Raw genomic sequence first — 25,115 nt, forward strand, 5'->3', positions numbered from 1 at the left:
CTTTTTAGCTGTGTTATATATATGGAGGAGATAGGCCTTAAACAATGTGCAACTGTCAAGCAGGAATTAACAGAAGGGAATGGGAATCTAATGGGGGCTTGCCTTCACTGACTACTGCACTTCTATGCAAGTCCAGCCTTATTCACTATATATGCACCTGGTGTTGGGGCAGAACCTTGCAATGGTATCCAATGGCTACTATGCAGTGTGCTATGCCACTGCTTACCCAGAATTTCAACCTGATGTGGAATAAGTTAATGTTTTGTTCACAGAGAACATGCTCCATTGTGTGACAAAACTGTTAAGTTAGGTATAAAAAGCGTTGAAGGGAGGGTTGCTGTTCCCTACTCACTTTGGTAAGAAACCATATTGTTTGCAGACAGCAAATATCATTTCAAACTGGATTTTGAAATATCATGTATGCTTGATAATACGATTGGGCACTATTCAAACCATTGGTTAGATTCTGCTGAATGGCAATGGTAGCTGTTTTCAAATTAGCCTTGACACATATTTTGAGACCTTTGTGTTACAGATGAAATAATTACAGTAAACTTTAAACATTTTAGTGAATTAAATATTAAATTGCATTAAATTGCGTAAACAAGGAATAAAACCTTTTAGCTTTTCTTTAAACTTATTTGTCACTTTTGAAAATATCTGTGTGGCATGAAAGAAACAAGCTTACTGAGAAACACAGACAGTTTTTCTTCTTTAATTGAAACCTCCATGCTCTTTGTTTTCTACCAAAAAGCAATGAACGGTAATAATGTAAGATAAATATACAATAAACTTATAGATATGATTGTAAAACAACATCATTCTAATGTTTTCATTTAATTACCCTGAAATGCATTCTATTTCATATTCATTACTCAAAAACCAATTTGAAAGAGAAAGAGGTGATGGGACTTATTCAGAAAGACGGACTGTCATTCACTGCAATAGTTATCTAATATACAGAAGTTAATAAAGCAGATTAATCTACAAGTCCCTTTAAGCCATCACTGAGTTTAGAACAACTGCCTCTTTGACCTTTAACCCTCCTGCTGTGCACCAGTAGCAGGTGCCAGCTGCGCTAAAATTATAGCTGACGTGTTTGAACGCAAAGTCTTTTCTTACTTTGCTTCTGACCAGCAGCTGACCCTGTAGGAGTGATTGTTTCATGTGCTGGCCTAAAGGCTACATAAACCAGTAACTGATAAACAAAAGCATACATATACCAGCTGCCTAGCCTGAGGGTACACATCCTACACTGACACCTCTAGCAGTTTATCCTGCAAGCCAAATTACGGTTTTTTTGTTTCCATACATGCATTTTGTACAATACTTGTTACTTCACGGAACTAAACTTCTGTCCACACCAAAAGCTGTTTGTGGCAACTTGATATCAATCTGAATGATTAAGAAAAGATTCAACTTGATTTAGCACCTTCAGCAAGAGCATGAAATCTTGAGATACACTGATAATAAAACCTCATTATGTAGTTTACTGTTAAAAGCCTTAAAATTCAACTCTAATTCATAAATGACACTGAACCAAAGCAGGGCACTAAACAAAGCAGCATCAGAAATGGGACAAGGCTTTTATGTATTTTTTGTGATTTTATAATTAACAGCCCTTCTGTGTAATGATAGCTGAATCTTTAGCATTATATTTTAGTCTGAATTTACTGGAGCCTTTACTTATGTGAAGTAAGGAACGTGTATAAAACTCTGGAAAGCATATTTTCCATTAAGATAAGATGGCTTTGACACAGTTGTTTTGCTGATACAAATTACACAAGCACAAAAACAATCAGAGTAATGATTAAATGCAGTTATGTACATGGGAGACTACTAGTGCAAATGTTAACATATTTAAATGGTTTCCCTTCATTAAAAAAATTATATATGATATTAAACCATCAATCAAACTGAAACACTAGAGTCTAAATGTATTGTCACTGGTTAAAATAAATGACTTTGAGACTGAATTTTGGCTCACTCAATATGGTGTCTTTTCTGTTGCTTAGCCACCCAAGTCTCTGCTGGCTTGGGCTACATCTGGTATATTTCCATCCCTTTCAATTAATAAAGAAAGTTATGATACTATTGGATCACATTTTTAAACTGTGCTAAGAGGTTGAAAACAGATGCCCTAGTGAAAATCTCTCTGTCACTGTTAGGGCTCAATCCTGTATGATGCTGAAAATCCTGGTCTCAGTCCAACAAAAAACATTTAAACATATGCTTAATTCCAAGCATGGGAATATTTTCCTCAACTCCAAGTCTTACTCATGATTTTAAAATTAAACACATGCTTTGCTAGATCACGCTGCCAAAATATTTAACACCTTGCATCATCAACCCCTTTCAGTATCCTTCCAAATATTGTTCATGACAAATGCATGTGCTGGAGTTCTTCTATGGATTTTTCTGCATGATCCATAGGATGTGCATTAAAAGCCATTTCCTCTCAATGTTTATAATTTTTATCATTTAGCATGTGTATGACTCCAAGTTGGTTAAATGCTTTATTGGTATCTACATGAAAAACAAATGTAACATATTTTGCTGTATAAAATGGAGAAAATAAGAGGTAACTGTCAATTTATGCCTCTTTTTTTGAATTTTAATATATAGTTAGCCCTTAAGTTTCTATTGGACCTTGCAAGCATTCTTCACTTCCTGTCCTAAACTGCTATCCAGTGTTGATGCACACTGTTTTATTCAGATTATTTTATTTACACAATCAAAGCTCTAAGCTTTGATTACACAGTTCAAACTTATAAAAAACAAACCAACCAATATAATAGCACACAGCTCCTCTGCAATATGACTCATTGGATAGTAACATTCTTCACTTGCTAATCCAAATACATTTTCAAAAAACAAAGGCCAACAAAACAGATGAACATTAAAATATAGCTGAAATCCAGGCTGGGCCAGTTTATTGAACAACTGCCACCTTTTATTTCAGACCTGGCCATATTTCAGTGACATATTTCAGTGACTTCTTACATATCATACAGTGTTGCTGTTAATATTCATTAGTATTTGCAAATATCTTTGAAACACTTAAGGATATATAATAATACACATTTTTTTGTAAAGATGAAATAGGAATGGACTGGGAGGTCAATATTCTCAGATGGAGCTAATAGTCTACATTAAATACAGTTCTACAGAACAGGCATAATTTAAATATATATACATAAAAAATTCTAAAAAAATACATTCTAAAATTTAAAATAGTCTTCTACTGAAAGTAGTGGAATGAATTCTAGTTTTATAGATGGAATTTTTTTGAACAAATAGCACATAAAATCAGAAGCCCTGTGAGATGGTTTTATTATATTTTTATAATGCAGTTGTTGCAGTCATACCTTTAATTTTGATAGAACTTTCCATACATAGATCTCAATGTACATTATACAAAATAATTCATTTGGCTTTACAACACCTTTCTGAGGCAAGTATTTTTACTTGATTTGCAGATTTAGGTAGAGATATGACTGGCTGAAGGTCACATGCAAACACAGGAGACGGGAACAAAGCTCAAATCTGACTTCTTTTTTTAGGCTTAAAAGGGATGCTCTTAATTTATATATCCATGTGAAAGTATCAGTTTCTAGTAGGGCACTTGCCCTTAAGCCCTCTCAGCCTGTAATTTTACAATCACAACTGCTCATTTAAAATAATGCTGGCATATGACACACCCAAGGAAACAGAACGGGAAGCAGTATCCTTTTAACCAGACTACTACTTGCTGCTTATAGGCTAAGAAAGAGGACCAAGGACAGTGTTATTATGGCAGCACAAACATTTAGTGAACTACTGGTGCAAACTATTACTTGGAGCTTTATCATGAAAGATTTGTTGTGAAATATTTCATATCTAGTTTGAAATCATAAATTTAAATATATGCATGTCCCCTCTGTTTCCATACGGCATACATGCAAGAAAAGGACTTCCCCAACAAAATGTCCTGGCTAACTGCACATAAAATAATATGGAACCATCCAAAAAAAGGTATCCTTTTCTAACTTGGAGGAAAATAAGAAGAGAATTTAAACATAGAGGCAACTGTGATAAGAAACCCATGGTTTACTTCACCAGTGACTCGCCTGTTTTTTCAATTTGTTACAATCTTGTTTTTCATTAAGAGCTTTCTTTCTCCCAGGTCAGCTTTTTCCTTTACAGTGAACCAGGAGTAAAGTTGTAATCTTGAGTTTGTGACATCAGTCCTTAGTAGAAAAGTGACTTTGGATTGCGATGCTACAATTTCACTTCTATGACTTCAGTATACAAAAGGCTGAGACAGATGCCATGTGTCTAAATGAAGGTGTGATTTTTCATAATTAGCAAAAAATATAAAACCGAAACATCTGCACATTGTATTAATGATTTATTTTAGAGTTTTCCTAAAACACAGGCTTACTTTTAAGTTCTCATGTAAATTCAAAGCATTGTTAAAGAATGCTGTTGCTTCTCCTGCTGCTTACAAGAATTAAATGGAATCCGAATTTTAAGCATGAAATATGCACTTTATTGTATGTCAAAATGCTGAATAATAACATTTCAATTCAAATACAAGAAATAATGACAAGAAAAAGGAAGATGAGCTCCTTTTTGTTGCAATTCATGTGCGGCTATGTGGCATGAAAAGCAGAAAATGTTATATGTGGTTTCCATTTAAGGCTCTACTAAAGTGTGATCCTTGTAACTCATGTCAGCTCTTCAAAATCTATAGTGAAATGCATTTTTTTTAAAAAGGCATAAAAACTTATAGTGTTGGCTTTTATCTTGGGCATGAACTAAAGAGCTGCTCAGCCAATAAAAAAAAACTATTTGCAAATGAGCAATGTTTACTTTATAAAAGATTTTAACCCTTTAGAGTGATATTAGCTTCAAATATAAAATTAAAATTGTATCAGAGATATAATCTCTAAGAGATGTCTTATTCTGGGGAGGTGTAAAGCATCATGTTCACAGCATTTGTAATTAAGCTCTTAATGGCAACTCTGATAAAGATGCTCATTCTATACAAATTTTATTTTATTCTATCAAACTAACAGAGAATCAACCATACTAAATAGAAAGAAACCTTAAAATTGCACTGCTCTCTCTAGACATAACTCTAATGCCTATCCCAGAGGAATTTTTCCATCAAAAGGCATAAGTAAATGAATGCCTATTAGTAGATTGCACATAATGAAAATACTTTAATACTGCCAGCTATCAATCCTAAACAATATACACAGTTTTTCTCCTTGAGGCTTTAGCACATTGGTGCTTATTTCTTTCCTTTACTAAACATTAAGTTTAATACATATTTCTTTCCCACCCCCCCACAAGTATATACTATCTTATTTTAGTTTTCTAATTTTATTTAATAGATAGATAATTTCTGTTCAGGCTAAATGCAAAGGGACGTATGCACTGTCACTGATAACACCCATGCACAACTGTAACAGGTTGTCAACAATAGATATAAAAGACAATGTTAATTTTTCTAAACTGCAAAATTTAACCAACATTTCCTCTAGTAATTTCCTTCGCTAAGAAGAAAAGAGAAAAATATCAGTACGCAAAATAGATGGTTGCTTGTGTACTGTGATAATCTGAATACATGCCTCACGGCCTTATCATCTCTCTTATCTTCCTTGTGACACTTGTATTATTATTAACAATAATCCTGTGAATTTATGTCTTCCTTCAGAGGCTCTTAAAGTTCTTTGTATAAAAATATTATTAACTCCACTTTATAGAAGAGAAAAAAAGAAAATGACTTAATGAAGATATGCTCCACTTTCACTGTATAACTTTGGAACATAAACATTATCTCATTTATCAGAAACTTTTAGATGTCTAATTATCCTTCTTGAGACTGAAGTTGAAAAAATGTTCTAACTAGTAAATAATTGCAGCATATTGCATCAGTTTAGTTTAAAGACCTGACAAACCTCTCTAAACTCAAAGTACAATTACTCATTAGGGTCTAGTTTTTCAGCACTGTTAAGCAATTTGTAACCCATTCCTTTTAATAGGGTTACGCATTACTTAACCGACACAGATGTCTTGAAAACTGAAACCTCTGGTTATGAAGCAGCAACCTTGTTCATTAGCATCCATGATAGTCAAATCATCTATAAAACCAGTGTTTAATGGCCAGCCAATGAATAATCAATGGTTCACTTTTCATCTGAGTGTGAAAATGAGAATAATCTAATACACTGTCCCTCTGGTAAGATGTAAGGCCTTAGGTTCCGTTTCTATTCAGAGCTGATTTATAACCCAATGGAAACCTGATGTAAACATATGATCAATGAGTCCCATCACTGCTGATAATAACCCCCAACCGGCCCACTCCCTCATCCCAAAAGCCATCCCTTTAGGCTATTAGCTCCGTCCAGCTAATCCTCCCTACTATTCCTGCCTGCTGCTTTTACCTTGGCCATCCGTTCAGTCCAGCAGACTCAGAAGTAATTTTATACGCAGTAGAGAGCGGGTAGAATTGATTTTTCACTCAGCGCTCAGTTCCCATCTGAATAATTATCAATTTTACTGCCTCATAAAGGGAAGAGTCAAAATTTCAAATCAATTCAAAAGAGCTTCTGAGACCATAGAAACCATGCATGAGAATAAAGGTCAAAGTTGTCAGTGACCTCGGGAGATGATGTCAGATATTAGTACGCTGAATAGTTGACATCAGAGGCACTCAATATAATATGACTAGTGCTAATGCAAATCATATTTATGCTGACTACTGGAGACCAGTCATTAATATTTAAAAGAGTATCTGAAAGCCTGCATTCAAAATAAATATAATGTATTCCATGGATTATGAAGTTAATCAAGATAGATGACCGCTTACTCATATACTATAAATTGAAAGATTCCACATATTATTACCACACAAAATATTACAATAAGAATGAAACAAATGCAAGGAAATCCAGAGTCAAGGCTGCTGTTCTGTCTTTTATGCTCAGATCACTATAATCATGATGCCCTACTGTGTACAATGGTACATAAGAATGCTAAATTCGCTGCCAGATTCCATGCAACATCCACAAGACAAGGATATTGTGAGAATTTGACAGTGGCATTATGTCATATCCTGATAACGGTGACAATAATAAATGTCACAAACTGACTTACAATATGTAACATAATTCACAGTCACCATTAACAAGCCAACGTTTGCCACACTCCACACCTCCGATTAGAATAGTAAATAATATGGTAACTATATTGTAACTGTTATGCTACACCAGCTTTTTTAAAATGGCAACCAACAATTGTTACCAAAGTACAAGGACATTGAGCATTATCTTGTAACTGGTATTTTCTTAATTCCCTTTGTTATCTTTAAAAGCCCCCAAAAGCAAATTTGTCATTTGTGAAACTACATTGATGAAATTGTACTAAGTGCTCTGGGAATCTATGGATCCTTTGCTAAAACTGGCATATTAAATAAATGTAAATAGTCTACATCACTTCCCCTTGCTATGATGTAGCTAGACTGTAATATACACTTCTGGGAAGGAAATGAAATTCTTCTTGACCACTGCTAGCAGTGATCAGTTGCATTCCTGAAACATGAAATTTGATTTCTCTATTGTATTTACCTTTGACACAAAAATCCCAATTAAAATATAAAATACACCATAAGTAAAGCATTTAAGCACAGTATCAAATACGCTTTAAAATAAAAATAGGAGTTTTACATTTAAATAGCCAAATGTGTTACTGAAACAACTGAAGTGTTTCTGCCCTACTTAAAATATTTTACAAACCTCACTGCCCTTTCTCTACAGACCTGTATGTGGGACAAATTAAAAATGAGCACGGAGTTTCTTCATCTTATAAGCTACAGTCAAATGTAAAAGACATTATTCCAAAAAAATGAAACAAGCAAGACTAAAATATAATATCTATGTCATCAGCACAATAAGAAACACATTCGCCATACTGCACTGATGTTGGTATGGAAACAAATGTGAAATTAATTGTGGTGACAGAGCATAAAAATACCACCTTACACAAAGTAAGACTATTGCTAAGTAACTGAAATGATCATAATGTAATGTACATCAAGTTGAGGAAAATAAACAGGAAAATAAGGAATTGAGGAAAATTCTTGAATTTATTAACGTCCTCAGGCAGGGTTGTCAAACATATGGCTTGCGGGCTGGATCCACGTATCTAGCCTACAGCCTTGATCATGAACCCTCCTTCGGCAGCAGTCAAGTACCTGGGTGAGACCAGCAGAATTGTGGGAAGAAGTCCAGCATCATCAGGTCTTAACTGAGGTTCAGAGCAGCAGCCCTGGAACTCCAGGAGCACCACAGGAAGAAGCCCAGCACCACGGTTTGTTCCTGTGGTGGCAGCCAAGTGTCTACAATGCCAGGCTTCTTCCTGCTGGCTCCTGAACTGCCGAGAGGTGTCAGTCGGATCCAGCATAGGGAGGCGGGGGGGGGTCTGATCTGCCTGTGAGGCTGGGCAGACACCATCTGACTCATCCCAGATATATCTGACACTCCTGTGCTAAAGGAAAACCTCAGTTTACCTGTGGTAGTACTTCTGGGTTCTGTTGCATGAAATGTAGTAATCTTTGTCCCTCCTGTGAAATTTCTTTACATCTGAGTGGTTTCTTGCCTTCTTTTGCTATGTGCTTGAAGAGGTAGGTAACAATGTAGTCTAAGCTAGCACAACAGCTGGAAGAGACAATAGTATCTGCATAAACAATGAAAGAAATAATTTTAGTAGGGTTGGAGTGTTGTTTCTGTCATGTAACAAAACAGTTAATATTACTATCTTGTAACAGTGAATAAACTGTACAGAAATAGCAACCTTAGAAGTTTATGTCAGACAGGGTGTGTCTACATGTGCTGCACAGCCCTAGTGATGCACAGGTTGTTTTCAACCCTGTTGTGCAGTAGCGGCGGCGTCACAGTTAGTGCCCACCGATGCTACGTCACTATAGCTCGTTGCTATGGCAACGTAACGTCTCATGTAGATGCACCCACACTGGATTAAATGATACATTGTTTTACCATTTGCTCTTGCTTTTGACAATTTCTCCTTATTAAACAGAATATGGACTCAATTCTGCAATTTACAGTCCTACATTCCTACATGGGGATTCAGTGCACTGTCTTCCTGTTCACAGAAAACTGCAGGATCAAAGCTGTATTTTTATTGATGTGCCATTTTATATTTAGGTGACTCCAGATTTCTGGAAACCAAGTTCGATTTTGCTTATTACAAAGAATCAACGTTAAGATTTAAAGTAACATTTTTAGATCTCTTGACATAGCTAAGCACCCCAACAGTCACAAACATATGGAGAATGCCATAACATTATTTTTATATGATGAACTTTGGATTTGAAGGAAATGCCTGGGTCATCAATATCAGTTCCCTGTTTTTGCAGGCAACTGAGTCATATTTTCAAGCATTCCAAGTACATCAAATATTTTACTAAATACAAAGTGGTGCTTCTCTGTCCAGAAAAAGGTTATAGCCTATGCTTTAGATACTGAAAAAAGTGTGAGGTCACAAAAGACAGGGAAGGAACAGCAGGAGGAAGGTGGATGTTTATAATAAAATGTTTACTTGGTCACTTTATTTAAAGCTTGATAGTTTAATTAATTAATAAAATACAAAAGGAAGATAACATAATAATGTTTATTGACTAACATTCCATTAATATTTATGGGATATAAATGCACTAAAGCAAAGCAGGATTCAGTAAATAGCAAAAGCAAATTCACATCTTTACTTACTGTTTCTATAACTAAGATAACACATTGGGAGATTAAAAGCTTAAACTTATTTGCAAGGTAAATATGTCTGTCTGATTTATCTAAGTTATTTTGTTGCTAGGTGTAGCCCGCTGTGCTGCTGCTGCTGCTGTGAAAGTGTATTCTGTTTGTCTGCATCAGCATGGTGATAATAGTATGCCGGTCATTTGTTTCTACACTCTTTCTTCCTTCCCCCTTTTGAAAATAGTAGTGCTTACCCTTCCCTCTTACCAGCTGTTATTTCCTCTTAACCTGAAACCTGAGATTTTTTTGGCCTTGAGAACACTGGCACTAGGTAAAGCCCTCAATCATCTTTCTCAGCTGTGGTCTTCCACCCAACTCTTTTAGTGTGTTTCTGGTTTGAAATGCATTTTAACCAGATGGCTGTTCCTCATGATCCTAGAAACAGCCAAAGCTCTCCATGCACATGGAATTATTTACTGGATGCAGAATTTACACATACATGATGTTCTCTGTAAACATCAAATAAACTTGCCAGCATTTAGGATACAATCCTGCTCTCACTAAATTCAGTGCGAACATGACTTGGCCCCTAAATAGCTCATAGCTTTTATATTGGATGGGTCATTAGAGCAGAACATAAGAAATGCCATACTGGGTCAGACCACAGTAATCCTGTAACTCACACACTAGCAGAATGCTGATGCTAAATGGGAGAGTATAGGCAGGGATATCCGGACTGATCTGTCCCCATTATGCCTCAATCCTTACAAGTTCTAGCATTCAGGGGACTACCATGTCATGATTTGGACTTGCATCTCTCACCTATCATGTTTAATATCCACTGATGGACCTAAGCTACACAAACTTGACTGATTTTCTTTTGATCCTGGTTAAATTGTCTACAACATCTTGTGGCAATAATTTCCTCAAGTTATTTATGCATGTGAAAAAGAACTCCCTTTTACCTGTTTAAATTTGCTTCCTAAAAGCTTCACTAGCTAATGCCATTCATTATTTTAAGAAATTCTACCTTATCTCCTTTTACATAGTTTTTTCTAAGCTGAAAAGTCCTAGCCTATTTAGTCTCTCTTTGTACAGAAATCTCTCCATATCCCTGATCATACTTATTGCCCTTTCCTATCTCTATTATATTCTTTTGGAGATGGGGATACCAGAACTACATGTTGTATATAAGGAGCAGGGGTTGTGTGAGAGCTAGAGAAGAAATTAAACTTAAAGTTTTCATTTTGAGGGAAAGGCATTAGAAGGATCCAATTAAATGTATCTTTGTTTCTTTACATTATGCTAATCTGGAAGCCTGCCAACCTTGAAGTGTTCATTTAAATATATCCCTCTGGACAATGGCATATTTTGATCTATGTCCATTTAACTCCTTAAACTCCATTTTGATATTACTTTTAACTCTCCTCCATAAAACCCAATAATATTTTTCTAAACTGTAATTTTATAAGGTCTTTGGAAGCACTGCAAGACAATGTAAAACTGAATGCTGAAGGCCTGACCCTACAAAATACTAAGTAGGCCTGGGAGATGCAGAGTCCCCAAATTTTTCCGACTTCAAGTATGAATTAACACTGAATTAAGCCTGAATGTCTTGACCTGCCTTCCCTGAAGTCATTGGGAGGTGGCTGAATTCAGTGGGAACAGGCCATTAGAAATTTTTGCCCTGGTCGACCTGAAATCTAAAGTTGAGACTTTTGACTGAGTAGAGATTGTAAGATCACTGATGTATTGTTTTTTCTACTAAATCAGTCCTGCATATAAAATAGAAATGCAATTGCTGGCTGAACTGAAACACTATCACTAACAAGTGTGATATTTGAAAATATGTACTTCATAGGTGGGCTCTACTCTATTTCTAAACAAGTCTTTTAACACCATTTGTTTTCCAAACAAATAAGACAAAGTAAATCACTAACAGCAGTTTACAAAATGGTAGTGGCTCTAAACATGCTGATACTGTACAAACAGAAGATTTACATTGAACAGTAAGTGATCTTAGTAGGATAGTGGACAGGTCTAGCCTTTGATCGGCTCCTGATGATCTGCTAAAAGTGTTGAGAGCTACTTATATTTTCCCTTAACTGTATATCAGATGTGGTTCTCAGTGCTCATTTTTCCTTCATTTGCATAGGTATAACATGCCTGGGAATGTCATACAAATTCCCAGACTGATTTTTCAGAGTATGCAGGTCCTTGGAATGAGGCTGGGTAGAGTGTTCCTATTGAATCTTACCAAAGAAAAACTAACCAACAAATAAATATGATAAACCAGTTTAACAAAGATCTATAATAACTCAGGTGTAGACAAAGGACAGGCTGGAAAATCTGAGAGGCAGGACTGGGATAAATGGGGAAAATTATGATCTCCTTAACACTCGCACCAGTTAGTGACTTGTATTAGTATTAGAGTAGTTAATGTTACTAAAAAAACACTTAAAAAGGCCCTTTGCCCTTAACACGATGTGAATGTTGCCAAAGAAATAAACAGGACTCTTTTTAAATGACCTAATTACATTAATGAGTGCACTACAATTAAAGAGATTTTTGGTTACAAGATTAAGGTAAAGGGGATGGATTTGAGTTAAGTGGCATTTCCCTGTCAGTCTATCTATACTTTAATATAAGCACTATCTGCCTTTGAGTGTAAACCCAGAAAGTAAACAGATTAAGCAATTTTACATCTAAATTAGGCAGAGAGACACAGAAAATGTTATATTTCCACCCCCTAAATGAATAGCAAACTACACCATTAATCATAGGAGAATTAGAAAAGCTTCACATGGAGATTAGTGACAACATGCCAGGCAGGCTACATTAAAAGGTTCCAATCCACTGAGTCAGCTGTGAAAAAGCCAGGTAAACACTTTAGAGGAGAAACGTTGGAGTGTTTATTTTTGCAATAAAAGCCTAGATGAGGGCTTCCATTATGTCTGATTTACAGCCAGGGGCTCCAAAAGGAATACATATTATTTCTCAGTATATTATAAAGTGTGGAATCATGATGCATGCAGGGTGTCCATTCAAAACAGAATGAATAGTACTGAGAAATAACAATTTGAGACTTCTTTATTCTACAACTTGAGTTGTGGAATATGACTCATATGCTCAGTTTCCACAAGTTAAAGTGAAATGGGTAAAAACATGAATAAACACTTGCTCCAAGAAAAAAAAAGTAACACTGTGGGATATAATTATTTTTCAAAATGAACGAGAGGTACTTCACTTTACAAACATTTTTGGAAAAAAAAGTGTATAGATGTTCAGGTTTTTTCTCCCTTAGCAAAAATGGCCTGTCTGGGAAATCTTCTTTTGGTAGAAATTCATGTCTGAATGCATTGTCAAATATTATGAGTGGCTCCATATAACAAGATTTTCAGAAAAGCTAAAAAGAGTTAGGAACTAAAATCCCATTTATGACATTTTTGCAGAGTCAAAATTCTTTTAAAATGCTAGACAATAAAAAGGAAAATTGAGGAGAAATCCACGGTCCTAAAGTAGAAATTAAAGGGACAAAAATTAATTTACCTGCCAAGAAACAGCACCTGTGCAACCATTACTAACCATATGCTAGCAGAAGAGATTACTTCAGGGCCATAGTATTAATAGAGGCTGGTTTACACCTGGCCGCAGGAAAAGAAGATGAAGGAAGCAAGCTGAAAGACTTACAGATGCAGGACAATGCTTAAAGACTTAAAGGGAATTGGTGCTCAGAGAAAACGCGATCAATTAAATATCATTCAAACCTGAATGATACAGCTTGCAAATCTTAGACCCTTTGACTGAATTAGACTCTAACTTCCAGGGATTGAGTCTACCATGGAAGAGGTAGTTATTTTTTTTCCTTTTTAAAAAAATCATTTGTATTTGATTTCATACACATACACACACACACACACACACACACACGCACACAGACGTTTTTATTAGTTCAAAACTAGTTGAAGGAGTGCATTGACATGGAAAACCAGTGGCTCATGGGGAATAATGGGAATCAGAGGTGGTCAGAAAAATGGTTGTAGCTTTTTGACAGAAAATAAGGTTTCCAACTAAACAAAACATTTTTAAGGAAAGTATTTCCTTTCCTTGAAAACGTTTGGTTTTACATTGGGAATCGAGTGCTTAACATCCAAAAATGTTCAGCTAAACTTTTTAAAAAACTGAAAACTCAAAATTTTCTGTAAGGGTGGAAATGTGTTTCTTCTGACCAGTCTGAGAACTAAAAGCTGATATATCTTTATTTTCTCCTCTCTCATACACATATTTAAGTGTGTTTCAAAGTATACAACTGAGAAAGCTGGTAGTCAGTTATATAGAATATATTTGAAGTTGTAAAGAGAAATGATCCAAATGTGAAGTAGGGCACACATAATGAACTTGGTCCTTGGGTAGCTGCAGTTCAAGGCAGCCTTTGGTCCAATACATCCATCCGCAAGGAAATTCTAACATAGAAACAGACAGCAACAGGCAGGCTTACAGCAGAGTCAGCCTATACACATAAGTTGTTTGGCCATCATTAGATGTGAGTGGGCACTCAAAATATTTGAGACTAGATACATTTTGGCATTAAATAACAAAATCATCTTAGACAATGTTGCTCATTTTTAGTGTCCATCAGCCTCTAGAAACATTTTCTTGAGTAGCAGAAACTATTTAACCTGTTTTGTAAAACATAAAGCTTATGTTGGCCAGTGTGTTTGTGCATTCATACAGGGAAGGACTGATTTTTTGGCGGTAGAAAGAAATGCTAAGCATACACAGAAAGGCCCTTATAATCCAGTGTTATGGATGCAGATTATTTTTTAAATATTATTTATTACATAAACTATTCAGAGCCATTTTTAATTAAAGTAAGGCATCTGCAGGTTTTATACTGCTTTGCATCACCATACATATTATTCTAGTTTCTAGACTGATCAGAAAGCTTAATGGGTCTTTTTTCCCCCCAACGCTCTGTTCTTTACGTCCCTATTTCAAATTAATTTAAGCTACTAACAGTCAACATATAATCTGTTAGAAAGTGCTAATGAATAAAGATCAGTTACAACCACACTACTGAGGTTTTTAATATCACTCTAAGTATGCTGTTGGTTTACTTTGTTACACAGCCAATAGATATTCTTTATAAATAACAATTCAGTATCCTTTTCAAGGAAAAGAGGAATCTTTGGTCTACTTGACTCATACACCAGCGATACTGAATGATCTCTACCCGCAAAATAGCCATAATAAATAAAAATGAATGTTTGGAGGTTAACAGTTAACATGACTTGGAACAACTGGTTTTCTGAAGGAGAAAATGTATTATATGCATGTTAAAATTTTCTTCTGTGAGGATTACAGACTTTAAGACATTTTACATTTATTTTACATTTCTTGTTGTAAAGGTTCTTTAGAGATAATCTAAGTATAAGTAAATAATGTTTCTAGAAAGATCATTTTATAATATCATATGCAACATACTATTGGACAACTTACTCTCACTGAATTAAATCAGATTCTCAAAATGCTCAGAACCCAGTACCACCCTGTCTCTCTAGACAGTAATCTGTTGAAGTGCAAATCAATATGCTAATAGGTGTTACGATCCTTTGAAAATCTGTGCACTTATTTAAGGTATGTAGGTGAAAGGATGTGGGTGCACCTCATGTTGGAATTACTACACATTCCTCACTTTCCTTTCTTAGATAAATTGCAAGTAACACTTACCCAGTGCAGTAAGTCCTTCAGATACTGAAGTAAGAATATAGATTAGCACATTAGGTTCTAAACTGGTAATGAAACTCATATGATCCTGGGTCAGGCATTCCAAGAGTGGATAATAAGACTGGCTTAGTTTTCTATATTGCTGAAAAAGGAAAACAAACAACGATTAGTTAGAAATACTATGAGCTAACTGGAATGCCTGTTCAAAAACGCAAAGCCGGCTGAAACAGGACCAAGAATGCACAGAATAAGGATGTGATAAATTTAATTATTACATTAAAACCTTTTTACCACCAAAAACATCTTTTTATATAAAATGGACTCCTATGCTTTAAGCTTGCATTTATTAACTTTAGTTTATGACAAACAAACTCTTGGTAGCAAAATAATAATACTACTCTTTTACATCACAACCCATGAACATCTCAGTAAGATGTTACTTAGATTAAGAGTTTTGAGGCCAGTTTAAGGGTTCATTGATTTGCCCTTCCTATTATGTGGAACACTGTTTGGGACTAACCCCAGGTTGTACCCTGAATCAACGTAACCTGATTCTGAAATACACTGGCTTTAACTGGGTTGTATGTGAGCATAAAAATGTATCGGCCTGAATGGACCTGTAGGACAAAAAAGCCCTAGGTTTAGTTAGCATCATTATGGCCATGCCTTCACATCTGGTATGTCATGGCTGTGTGGGTACATTTGATCATTGCAGCCATATACCAATCCTGACTAGGGATAATTTTTTTAAAAGGCAAGCACTCTTTTTTTTTCCTGATATCTCTGAGTACTCAGCATTGCTCACCATCGGATTCAGTCCTCATTGCAGAAAATGGCAGTGCTGAATAAAGTCCACTGGCAAAAGGAAACAAAACACTTCTAATGTTCTAAAACTGTCTTATGGAAAGCAGACTATGGCAGTTTACAAAAATTAGATTAATGGAAGGATGACTGATTATACTCAGCCAGATACTGTGTTCAGTTATACCCAGGCAAACCTAATGAAGCCAACTGGTTTGCATGGATGCAAAAAGGGCAGACCTAGGTCTCTCTTTTCCATGTATGTTAAAAATGAACATTTTGGAAATGTAACTCTTTGATACAACAATTTTATTACACATGGAAAGACCAATATTTTGGATGTGACTGTATAAATAAATTCAAGTAATTAGATTGAAAATATAAAGTGCATTCGAGCTGTTCTAGATTCCTCTGTCTCATTATAACAATTCAAAGCCTGTGGTGGTGTTATTTCATATTTCATATAAAGACTCCCAAGATGAATAACTGCTTACTAGCAAATCACTGTGGGATACTGAGAGCAGCATTTTGACAAAGGCCTGAAGTACATTGTCAAAGTGGTTGTCCCCATACAACTTGAAGACGCCAAAGCTGACATAATTTCCACATAAGGCAGATTTGAGTGCAGAATAGCAGATGGAAATACCCTTGAGTTTCAGTGGATAAACCTGATCTTTTGACAGTGTCCCAAGGGATAGGATCTGATTACCTGTTTTCAGAAAAAAGGAGAAAGAAATTGACATAAGCAGTTACAAATTTAGGTAGCTCTGGCATAACATTTTCATTTCACTCTTTCCATTTTTAATTTTTGATCTGACTGCAAACAGGATGTGATCCTATTTTTGTACATATTGCAGGAAAAAATCACTATTTTACTAGTACAAATACATTTAAAAAGCTAAATAAATAATTAGAGTATATGGCAAAAGTATATCCTATGACATTTCAGTTACTTATTTAGGCCCAGTTCTTCAACCAGATGTATTAGTATGAAATTTTCTATCCATGAATCACCTCAGAACCTTCTGTATAGTGGATCTAACTGCAGGATCAGGACCTTAAATGATAGTTTCTTCTCATACCGTAATTTAGCCTGCTTTTGATCCATTACCACAAGGACCTCTTGGGATGGCTGTTTATGAACATACACATCAAATATACCACTCACACCACAGATATTTCCATTACAAAACCAACTGTTTTACCAGTCTCCAGCTGTGAACTACTCTTTGAAAATCTCAGTGTTTATAATGTAAAAATGCTGTGAAGCTGTAAATATTTTGTGTGGCTTAGATGAGGCAACAGCCATTTTTTTTTTATTCTGCTGTGCAATAAATCATTAGTCTTACTAAAGCTCTTGGTCTATTTAGGCAGCAACTCAAAATAGTTATTGTTCTGACCCTTACCATACTTTTGTGACTCCTTTTTTTCCATCACTAAAAGAAAAAGAAAAACCTCATCTTTTCAGCTATGAAGATAAACCCTGAGAGGAGCTATATTATCCACATTAACAAAGACAAAAGGAGACTGAGGGACAAATCCTATATCATCTTTATGTACCTAAGTGGCACTTGCATAGCTGTGTAACTGCATTTTTTGGCACCCACAGCTTGGATATTGCCTGTACCTGTGTAGCTGTGTTCATCTTGCATCTCTTTCTGAGCATGCTCAGGATACTACATAGGCTTTGGGCTGGAAGACTCACTCAGGTGTGCATGTAACTCAATCTAAGTCCCTGAAGCGTTGGTTGGAAGAAAAGTACAATTAGCAAAACTGTTTGACAGGAGAGGGGAGAGAGAGGGAGAGCAGGAGGATGGGCCTCCTATCTTTTAGCCCAAAGGCCTAGTGGTTTGTCAGAGGAGTAGGAGACCCGGGGATTTAAGCCCCGCTCTCAGATGAGATTTTAACTTGTATCTCCCACTTCCTAGCAAAATGCTTTAACCACTACCCCAGTGGTTCTCAATGTTTTTAGGCTTCTGACAACTTCATAACTCCTGTGAATTAGACCCATTTCAATAACTAATTTATTTATTGAAGCATTTAATACCTGGTGGGGTGGAAACCAATACTTAGATCCTCCGAGCAGTGGAGCAGGGACAAGCGTAAGTACCTCCTTGCACTAGAGCCAGACACAGATGAGCCTAGCTTCTTATACAGGAAGAAAGCCAATGGGGGAGGGAACACTTAGCTCCTCTCACAAGAGTGGGCAAGGACAAGTGTGAGCTTACTTCCCTGCACTGGAACTAGGCAGATGAGCCTACACTTACCTCCTTGCATAGGGACCAGGCGGGGAAGAGCAAGTGCTTATTCCTTTAACCTTGTGGCACTCTGAAAAGGAACTCTCAGCATCCCAGGGTGCCGTGGCACGTCTGTTGAGGAACACTGTACTAAATGGACTAGTCTTTGCTCAGACCTCTCTTCCTGGCCCACTGCTTGGGAAGTCAACAAGAGAGGATACGCATGGGGCCAGAAAGAGTAGAGCAAACCAAAGTTCGCTTTGGCACAGTGAGAGGGGCACTGTCCTGGAAGCAAGGAGTTCTGTCTCTTGTACCCCCTCCCAACAGGGCAGAAGCTAACCCACTACTGTTTAACCATTTTATACAACAACGATTAAATGCAAGGCACGGAAGAGCCAGTGGGGCATCGGTCAGAACCCAAACCTAGGCCTCTCTAGTAGTAATGCATGTACCTGGGCAATCCTGCTGCCTAAGTGCTAAAAACTGGTAAGTGCCCCTTAGATGCCTGCAGGTGAAACAGTATTTGTGCCTCAGTGACCTTCCCAAGGTTACAAAGAAAGTCTTTGAGACATCAGGCAACTGAACCCTTGTTTACCAAATCCCTGATTAGCACCTTAAACACTGGACCATGTATTTTCTCTGAGGAGGTCAGCTACTAAATAGATACCTGCACCTTAGTTCCAACTTTGTTAGTGTTCTTCCAAAGTTCTTTCACCATGTTAATACGTAAATAAGCAATAGAAGTGGCAGTACTTAAAATAGCTGAATATACATCATGACCTGATCTTAGGCTGGGCTTCCACTCAGCCTTCCTTTCAGTTAATACCATTTTTGCACCTATACTTAGTAGTGTAGTATCATAGTATCAATATTATACTTGTTACTATTTTTGACCTCATTATTAATTGTGAGCACATTTTCTAACATTCCAATTGCTGCATAAATGATTTATATCTGTAGTTTGGAACTTAAAACACACAACAGATAGGGAGTCACTTTTTAATTAATTGGTCATGCTCAAAATACATGTATAACATGTATTTGCACTTACAAAAGAGTTTAATGACTTCTTAAATTTGGCTGAAATAATAAAACAAAATAAATACATCAAAATATTACAGATTAAGGGTTTGGCACAAGTGTAAATATCAATGCTATACACACAATTTTACATTTAAAATACTAATACATTGGGGGGTATACTCTATTCAGCTAAAAACAAACTTAATGTGTCTCTAGGACAGGGGGAGGCAAAATATGGTACACGGGCTGAATCCGGTCTACCAGGTCACCCTACCTGGCCTGCGGGGCCCCTAAAAAATTGAGAAAATTAATATTTATCTGTCCCACAGCCTGTCAAAGTTGACAAGAGCCAGGGACACTAGGATCCAGGGGGAGCCTCAGCAGGACCAAACAGCCCAGCTCTGCCAACCCCCAGACATTTCACTCCTTTCCTGCCCCAGCCCTGCTCCAGCATCACATGGCTGCTGGCTGCATTGCCAGACCGGGGAGCACAGGGCCACATCAGTTGCATGCACGCGTGTGTGTATATGTGTGTGTGCATGTACACAGCCAGGGACAGTGTGTGTGTGTGTGTGTATGCAAGCAGGGACAGTGTGTGTGTGGGGGCAGGCAGGAACAGCGTGTGTGTGTGTATGCAGGCAGAGATAGTGTATGTGTGGGCAGGCAGGGACAGTGTGTGAGTATGTATGTGTAGGCAGGGGCAAAGAGTGTGTATGTGTGTGTGTTCACAGGCTGAGTCCAATGTGCATTCCCCACCAAACACATGCACCCACACCCCCCTTGCACTGCCATACATGCAGACCACCCGCATCCCCTCACACCCCCCAGGTACCCAGGCCCCACAAACCCCATAGCCATGCACACCTCATATATCCACCCCCCCACATGCTCCCTCACCTCACATACCCACACCCTCACAGCCCCCTACAAACCTATACCCACCCCTCACAATGTACAAGAGTAAAACTTCATTTTAAGCTATTGTGCAATCACCTCTATGTACACTACACAAACGCATGTAGATCAGGACAAAATTATTTTTTGAAACCAAATGAATGAATGTTGTAGATGTTTGCTTTTTAGAATATAATTTGGTATTCTTCTGGTTCCAAGATAGCAAAACCTCTTGCTGAAAGAAGTACTTTCGGGGGCAAGGGGAGGGACTTCTGGCGGCAAAGGTCAGGGGTTAGGGGTGGGACTTCTGGTCACAAGATGACAACCACGGGCAGGGATTCTGTCAAGGGGTGGGGCTACCAATCCGGCCTGCTACAGCTTGCCAAAACTTGGTAAGCGACTCTCTACCCAAAATAATTGCCTGCCCCTGCTCTAGAATGATACAGTAAGATCAGACTATTACTATGAAAAGAGGTGAGCCTGATCCATGAACACATTGAGATAAAAAACTGAAATACATTAGCAAAAGTTACAAAATGAGTGGAAGGACCCTGAGAGGATGGTCATTTGAATAAATTTATTTTTCCTGTTTTAAAAAAAAAATTTGCAAATTATAATTAAATGCTGATCTTGTTATAAAATCACATATACACTATACCTATATCTTCAAATATAATGCACAATTTTTAAAACAAAGCATTTATCCTAAAATGATTTTTATTTTTTTTATCTTGAGGATCAGAAAAATTGGGTTTATTTTAATTTCAAGGACAGCTTATATTCAAAGTATTTGATGCGTCACAAGCTGTATTACAACAATCACAAAGACATCATGATCAAGAGACGTCTACCTTCTAATTTCTTTCGCTAAGTAAAAATTAATTAATTTAATTAATTAATTTTAAAAAATTGCCTTTTTAAAACTCATGTACCTGGGTATTAATTTACTTTAATCCTTTTGAAATGTATTCAAGTGCTGTCTTCAAATAAAAACATTCCTCTTTTAAGCTGATCTATGTTCTCCAACTGGCTACATCCCTCAATTAATTACAGCATTATTCTTGACCAAAAAACCCAGTAGCAGGAATGACATGAAATGGAAAGGATCACATCCTTCGTAAAAGACAAATATACATGATTTGTATGACAAGAAAAATTATGAAAAGGAACATGAAGGATAAATGTATAAGCATTTTGAATTAATTTACTTGCTTTTTTCCTAATATTACACTCCCTCTGAAAGCCTTACTTTAATAACTCAAACAGGAATATGTCTTTTGAAGCAGTCAAGGGACAACATTTCTAGATTTCAGGGCAACCATGATTAGTTTTGAATTCTATTCTATGCCATAAAAAGACTGACATGCCTGAATCTTTAAGCCAAAAAGTGCTCAGCAAAACATGCTGCAACAGATGGTAGAGAGCTTTAGGTGTCAACAAAGCAATTACCTATTTAATACGAAATTTAACAGTTAGACAATGGAGAAACCAGAATGCTGAGGAAAGATTTAGAAAGAGTGTGACTGGGAATAAGAATCCTTATGGGCATATTTTGCACCAGCATGGTCCTTTATATCATTTTTACTTTCTATTTAATAGATCAAGATGAATTAATTTGTAATGTTTCTTAATCAATAGAAGGGTACAGTGAAGGAAGCAGCAGTGAAGGCTACCTCACGCTACTCTTCCCACTTACGTGCTTGAACCCTGATCAGGAATGACCACATTTAATGGTGAAAGGAGAGTTTGGACTCTACTCTTTTTATATTCTGATAGTCTCTACTGGAATTAGTGTCACATACAAAGATATTTTTTGTGAAATGGACCAAGGTCCAGATGGAATGGGATCAAATTAAAATGGACTAAAAAGATGATCTGGTTGTAACATTCCCTTCGAATGGGAATCTTCATACAGTTGTGTTGTCAGTAAAAATAAACTGCTTTAGCATAGTCTTTTTTATTCCAAATATCATAGTAAATAAAGTCAAGCACTGCTGCACAGTAAGTGACAAATCATTTAACATTGATCCCTACAGTTTAGCACCCCCTCCTCTCTCCCCGCAAAAGATACTGCTAATAAAATCTCAACAAAATCAGCAAATCTTTCAAGTTTCCACACATTTTTTGGAATTCATACTATTAGATTTTCATAACCATAACATTTAAGTCACTAGAAACCAGCCATTAATATTTCATTGTTCCTAACATACAAAAAACTAGCTTTGAATAATATACTTCTATTTCTTCCTAACATGGGGGGAGGGAAAGGAGTGGGGAATTGTCTCTCAGAAATTTAGGCTATATTGACCCATCTGAATTATAATTACTCCTAAGAAACCTGTTTTGCTCGTCCTAGTCACTACCAAGATGTCATTGAGGAAAGGTAATAAACTATTTATGCCTCAGACCTTAGTATAAAGATGCCATCAAGGAAAGATGAGAACCATCAAAGATGTTGGGGGAAACCACTAGATGGAAAATGAAATGAGCATAATTATTCAGGTTGGGGATTTAAGTATTTTCTTACTGAAAAACACTCTAGTACACATGCAGAAGAGGTGTAAGGGTAGGACAGAAGGATACACAGTCAGTCATATAAATAAAATGGGATGATAGCGTAGGTAGAAGACACTATTGTCCCATAGGTAGGTAGAAGACCCAAGGTAGAAGATAGTGTCCCATGTCTCAGAAGCCCACAGGAAATGAGTAGAAGGCTTTATGTGTATAACATGGCTCATTACTCTGTACTACCCCCCTCTAGGTTGGTGAGCTTTGAGAATGCTTCTAGTTCAGTAAGCTGCTTTTTGGGCCTTTCTTCTCAGTTTGCCACACATTAGAAAAGGAATTTATTTACTAGTAGCTACTGTTTTTGAAAAAGCATTGTCCATAAAGTTTTCTAACATGTGGGTGACCCCAGACCCTAAGGCTTTTTTCACTGTAGTAGTAGTTTTACTGAGCAGTCCACCCCTCAGGCTACTCTGGCACCAGGAGGATAAAGGGAGTACACTTCTCTCAGCTGCCAAGTTTCAATGAAGCAAACTCAATGGAAGAGGGAAAAGAGGGTAGGGTTTGAATTTGCATATGGGCAAAATCTCTAGTTACAGGTGTTCCAGAATTCCAGTTACTCATAAGGAATTTCCTTTTCTTTTTAATAGTTGGCTATGCAAACTTTCTCACATGTAAGAGAGTCCAAAGCAGTGTCCATGGCACCCAGAAGTGGAACTACATCTCTCAGGCAAAGGCTGACAACTGTATAGTGCTTACAGAATATCTGGGCCAAGCTCCATCCTCTGTAGCAACACAAGGGCTTTACAAAGGAGAAAACCTGAGTCCTGGCTGAGTTTACTCAAACCATGAAAGAGATTCACTTTGGCCACTTCGTAGCAGAATCTAACTGCAACTGGAAATTCAGTTGGATAGACTGTGGGAGGAAGTTGCTAATCCCAGGGTGAGCAATTATTTCGGGCGGAGGGCCACTTAGTGAGTTTTGGCAAGCTGTCAAGGGCTGCGCTGGTAGCCCTTCCCTTTCACAGGTGCCCTGCTCCTTTGTCACCACAGTAGTGGGCAAACTGAATTATGCTAAGGCTTTTAGCCATAGTCCAGGCCTTCCCAGAACTAAGCAACAAAATTGAACAGAGCGCCTTCTGTGACACTGGGAGATGTGAGTGCTATGACTGGGTACTGGGTGAGCAAAAGACAGCAGTTTCCCTATAAGGAATGTGGCTTGCTCAGTGGCAGGAAATCGGTGCACCATATGCTTGGCACAGAGCCAGGGGACTGGACAATTTGGGATGAGAGAAGTTATAAAAGTGATGGACAAACAAAGGAACATGTGTGTTCTGTGCTGCCACCCTGGAGAGACAGTAACAACCCTGGACTTCTTATTTGAACAATGAGGAATCCAGAAACTAACATCCTGCACACCCAGAAGAGGATCTGAGGCCGGCACCACTGAAGTCACTGCTGTAACGCCTGAAGGAAGCGCTTGCCAGGTCACACTGCAAGGAAGAATACTTGTAATAAGCCTAGGGGTTACTATTAAAAGTACACTTGATAACAAATCAGACGAGGGGCCGTGTCAATCCTTGGGGGTCTCTGGTAAAAGGAATCTTAGGGGCAACAACCATCTTGTGACCGGAAATCCCACCCCATAATCCCCGACCATTGCCGCCAGAAGTCCTTCCCCTTGCCCCCGGGAATACTCTTTTCAGCAAGGGGTTTTGCCATCTCAGAACCAGAAAAATACCAAATTATATTCTAAAATTGAACATCTACAACATTAATTTGATTTCAAAACATATTTTTGTCCTGATTTACACGTGTTTGTGTATGTACATAGAGGTGATTGCACAATAGCTTAAAATGAAGTCTTATTCTTGCATATTGTGGAGGGATAGGGGGCATGGGTATAGGTTTGTGGGGAGCTGTGTGTGGGGGGAGGGTGGCTGGCATGTGAGTGGGTGCGGGGTCTGTGTGTATGACAGTGTAAAGTGGGGTGTGGGTGCATGTGTATGGGTATGCATGTGGGACTCACCCTATGAACACACACTCCCTCCCTCACTGTGCATGCTCGCACGCACACACACACATACAGTCAGTCTCTCCTTCTCACTCATACGCGCACACACACACACACACACACACACACACACACACACGCACAGAGTCCCTCCCT

The 25,115-nt window shown here is 37.4% G+C and overlaps 1 protein-coding gene across 2 annotated transcripts in view; it reads right to left on the bottom strand.

The window, feature by feature from the left end:
• Window positions 1-25,115, bottom strand: part of RANBP17 (RAN binding protein 17) — a 282,087-nt gene that overhangs the window by 35,487 nt on the left and 221,485 nt on the right. For both annotated transcript variants that reach the window (XM_019534844.1, XM_019534845.1), the window contains 3 exons: window positions 16,781-16,995; window positions 15,489-15,627; window positions 8,558-8,724 (listed from right to left, as the gene is read on the bottom strand). In XM_019534844.1, coding sequence (XP_019390389.1) covers window positions 8,558-8,724; window positions 15,489-15,627; window positions 16,781-16,995 — 521 coding nt within the window. The remainder of the gene's footprint in view (window positions 1-8,557; window positions 8,725-15,488; window positions 15,628-16,780; window positions 16,996-25,115) is intronic.

The sequence above is a fragment of the Crocodylus porosus genome, unplaced genomic scaffold (assembly GCF_001723895.1).
Source record: "Crocodylus porosus isolate Cpor-Errol unplaced genomic scaffold, CroPor_comp1, whole genome shotgun sequence".
Taxonomy (NCBI): Eukaryota; Metazoa; Chordata; order Crocodylia; family Crocodylidae; genus Crocodylus; species Crocodylus porosus.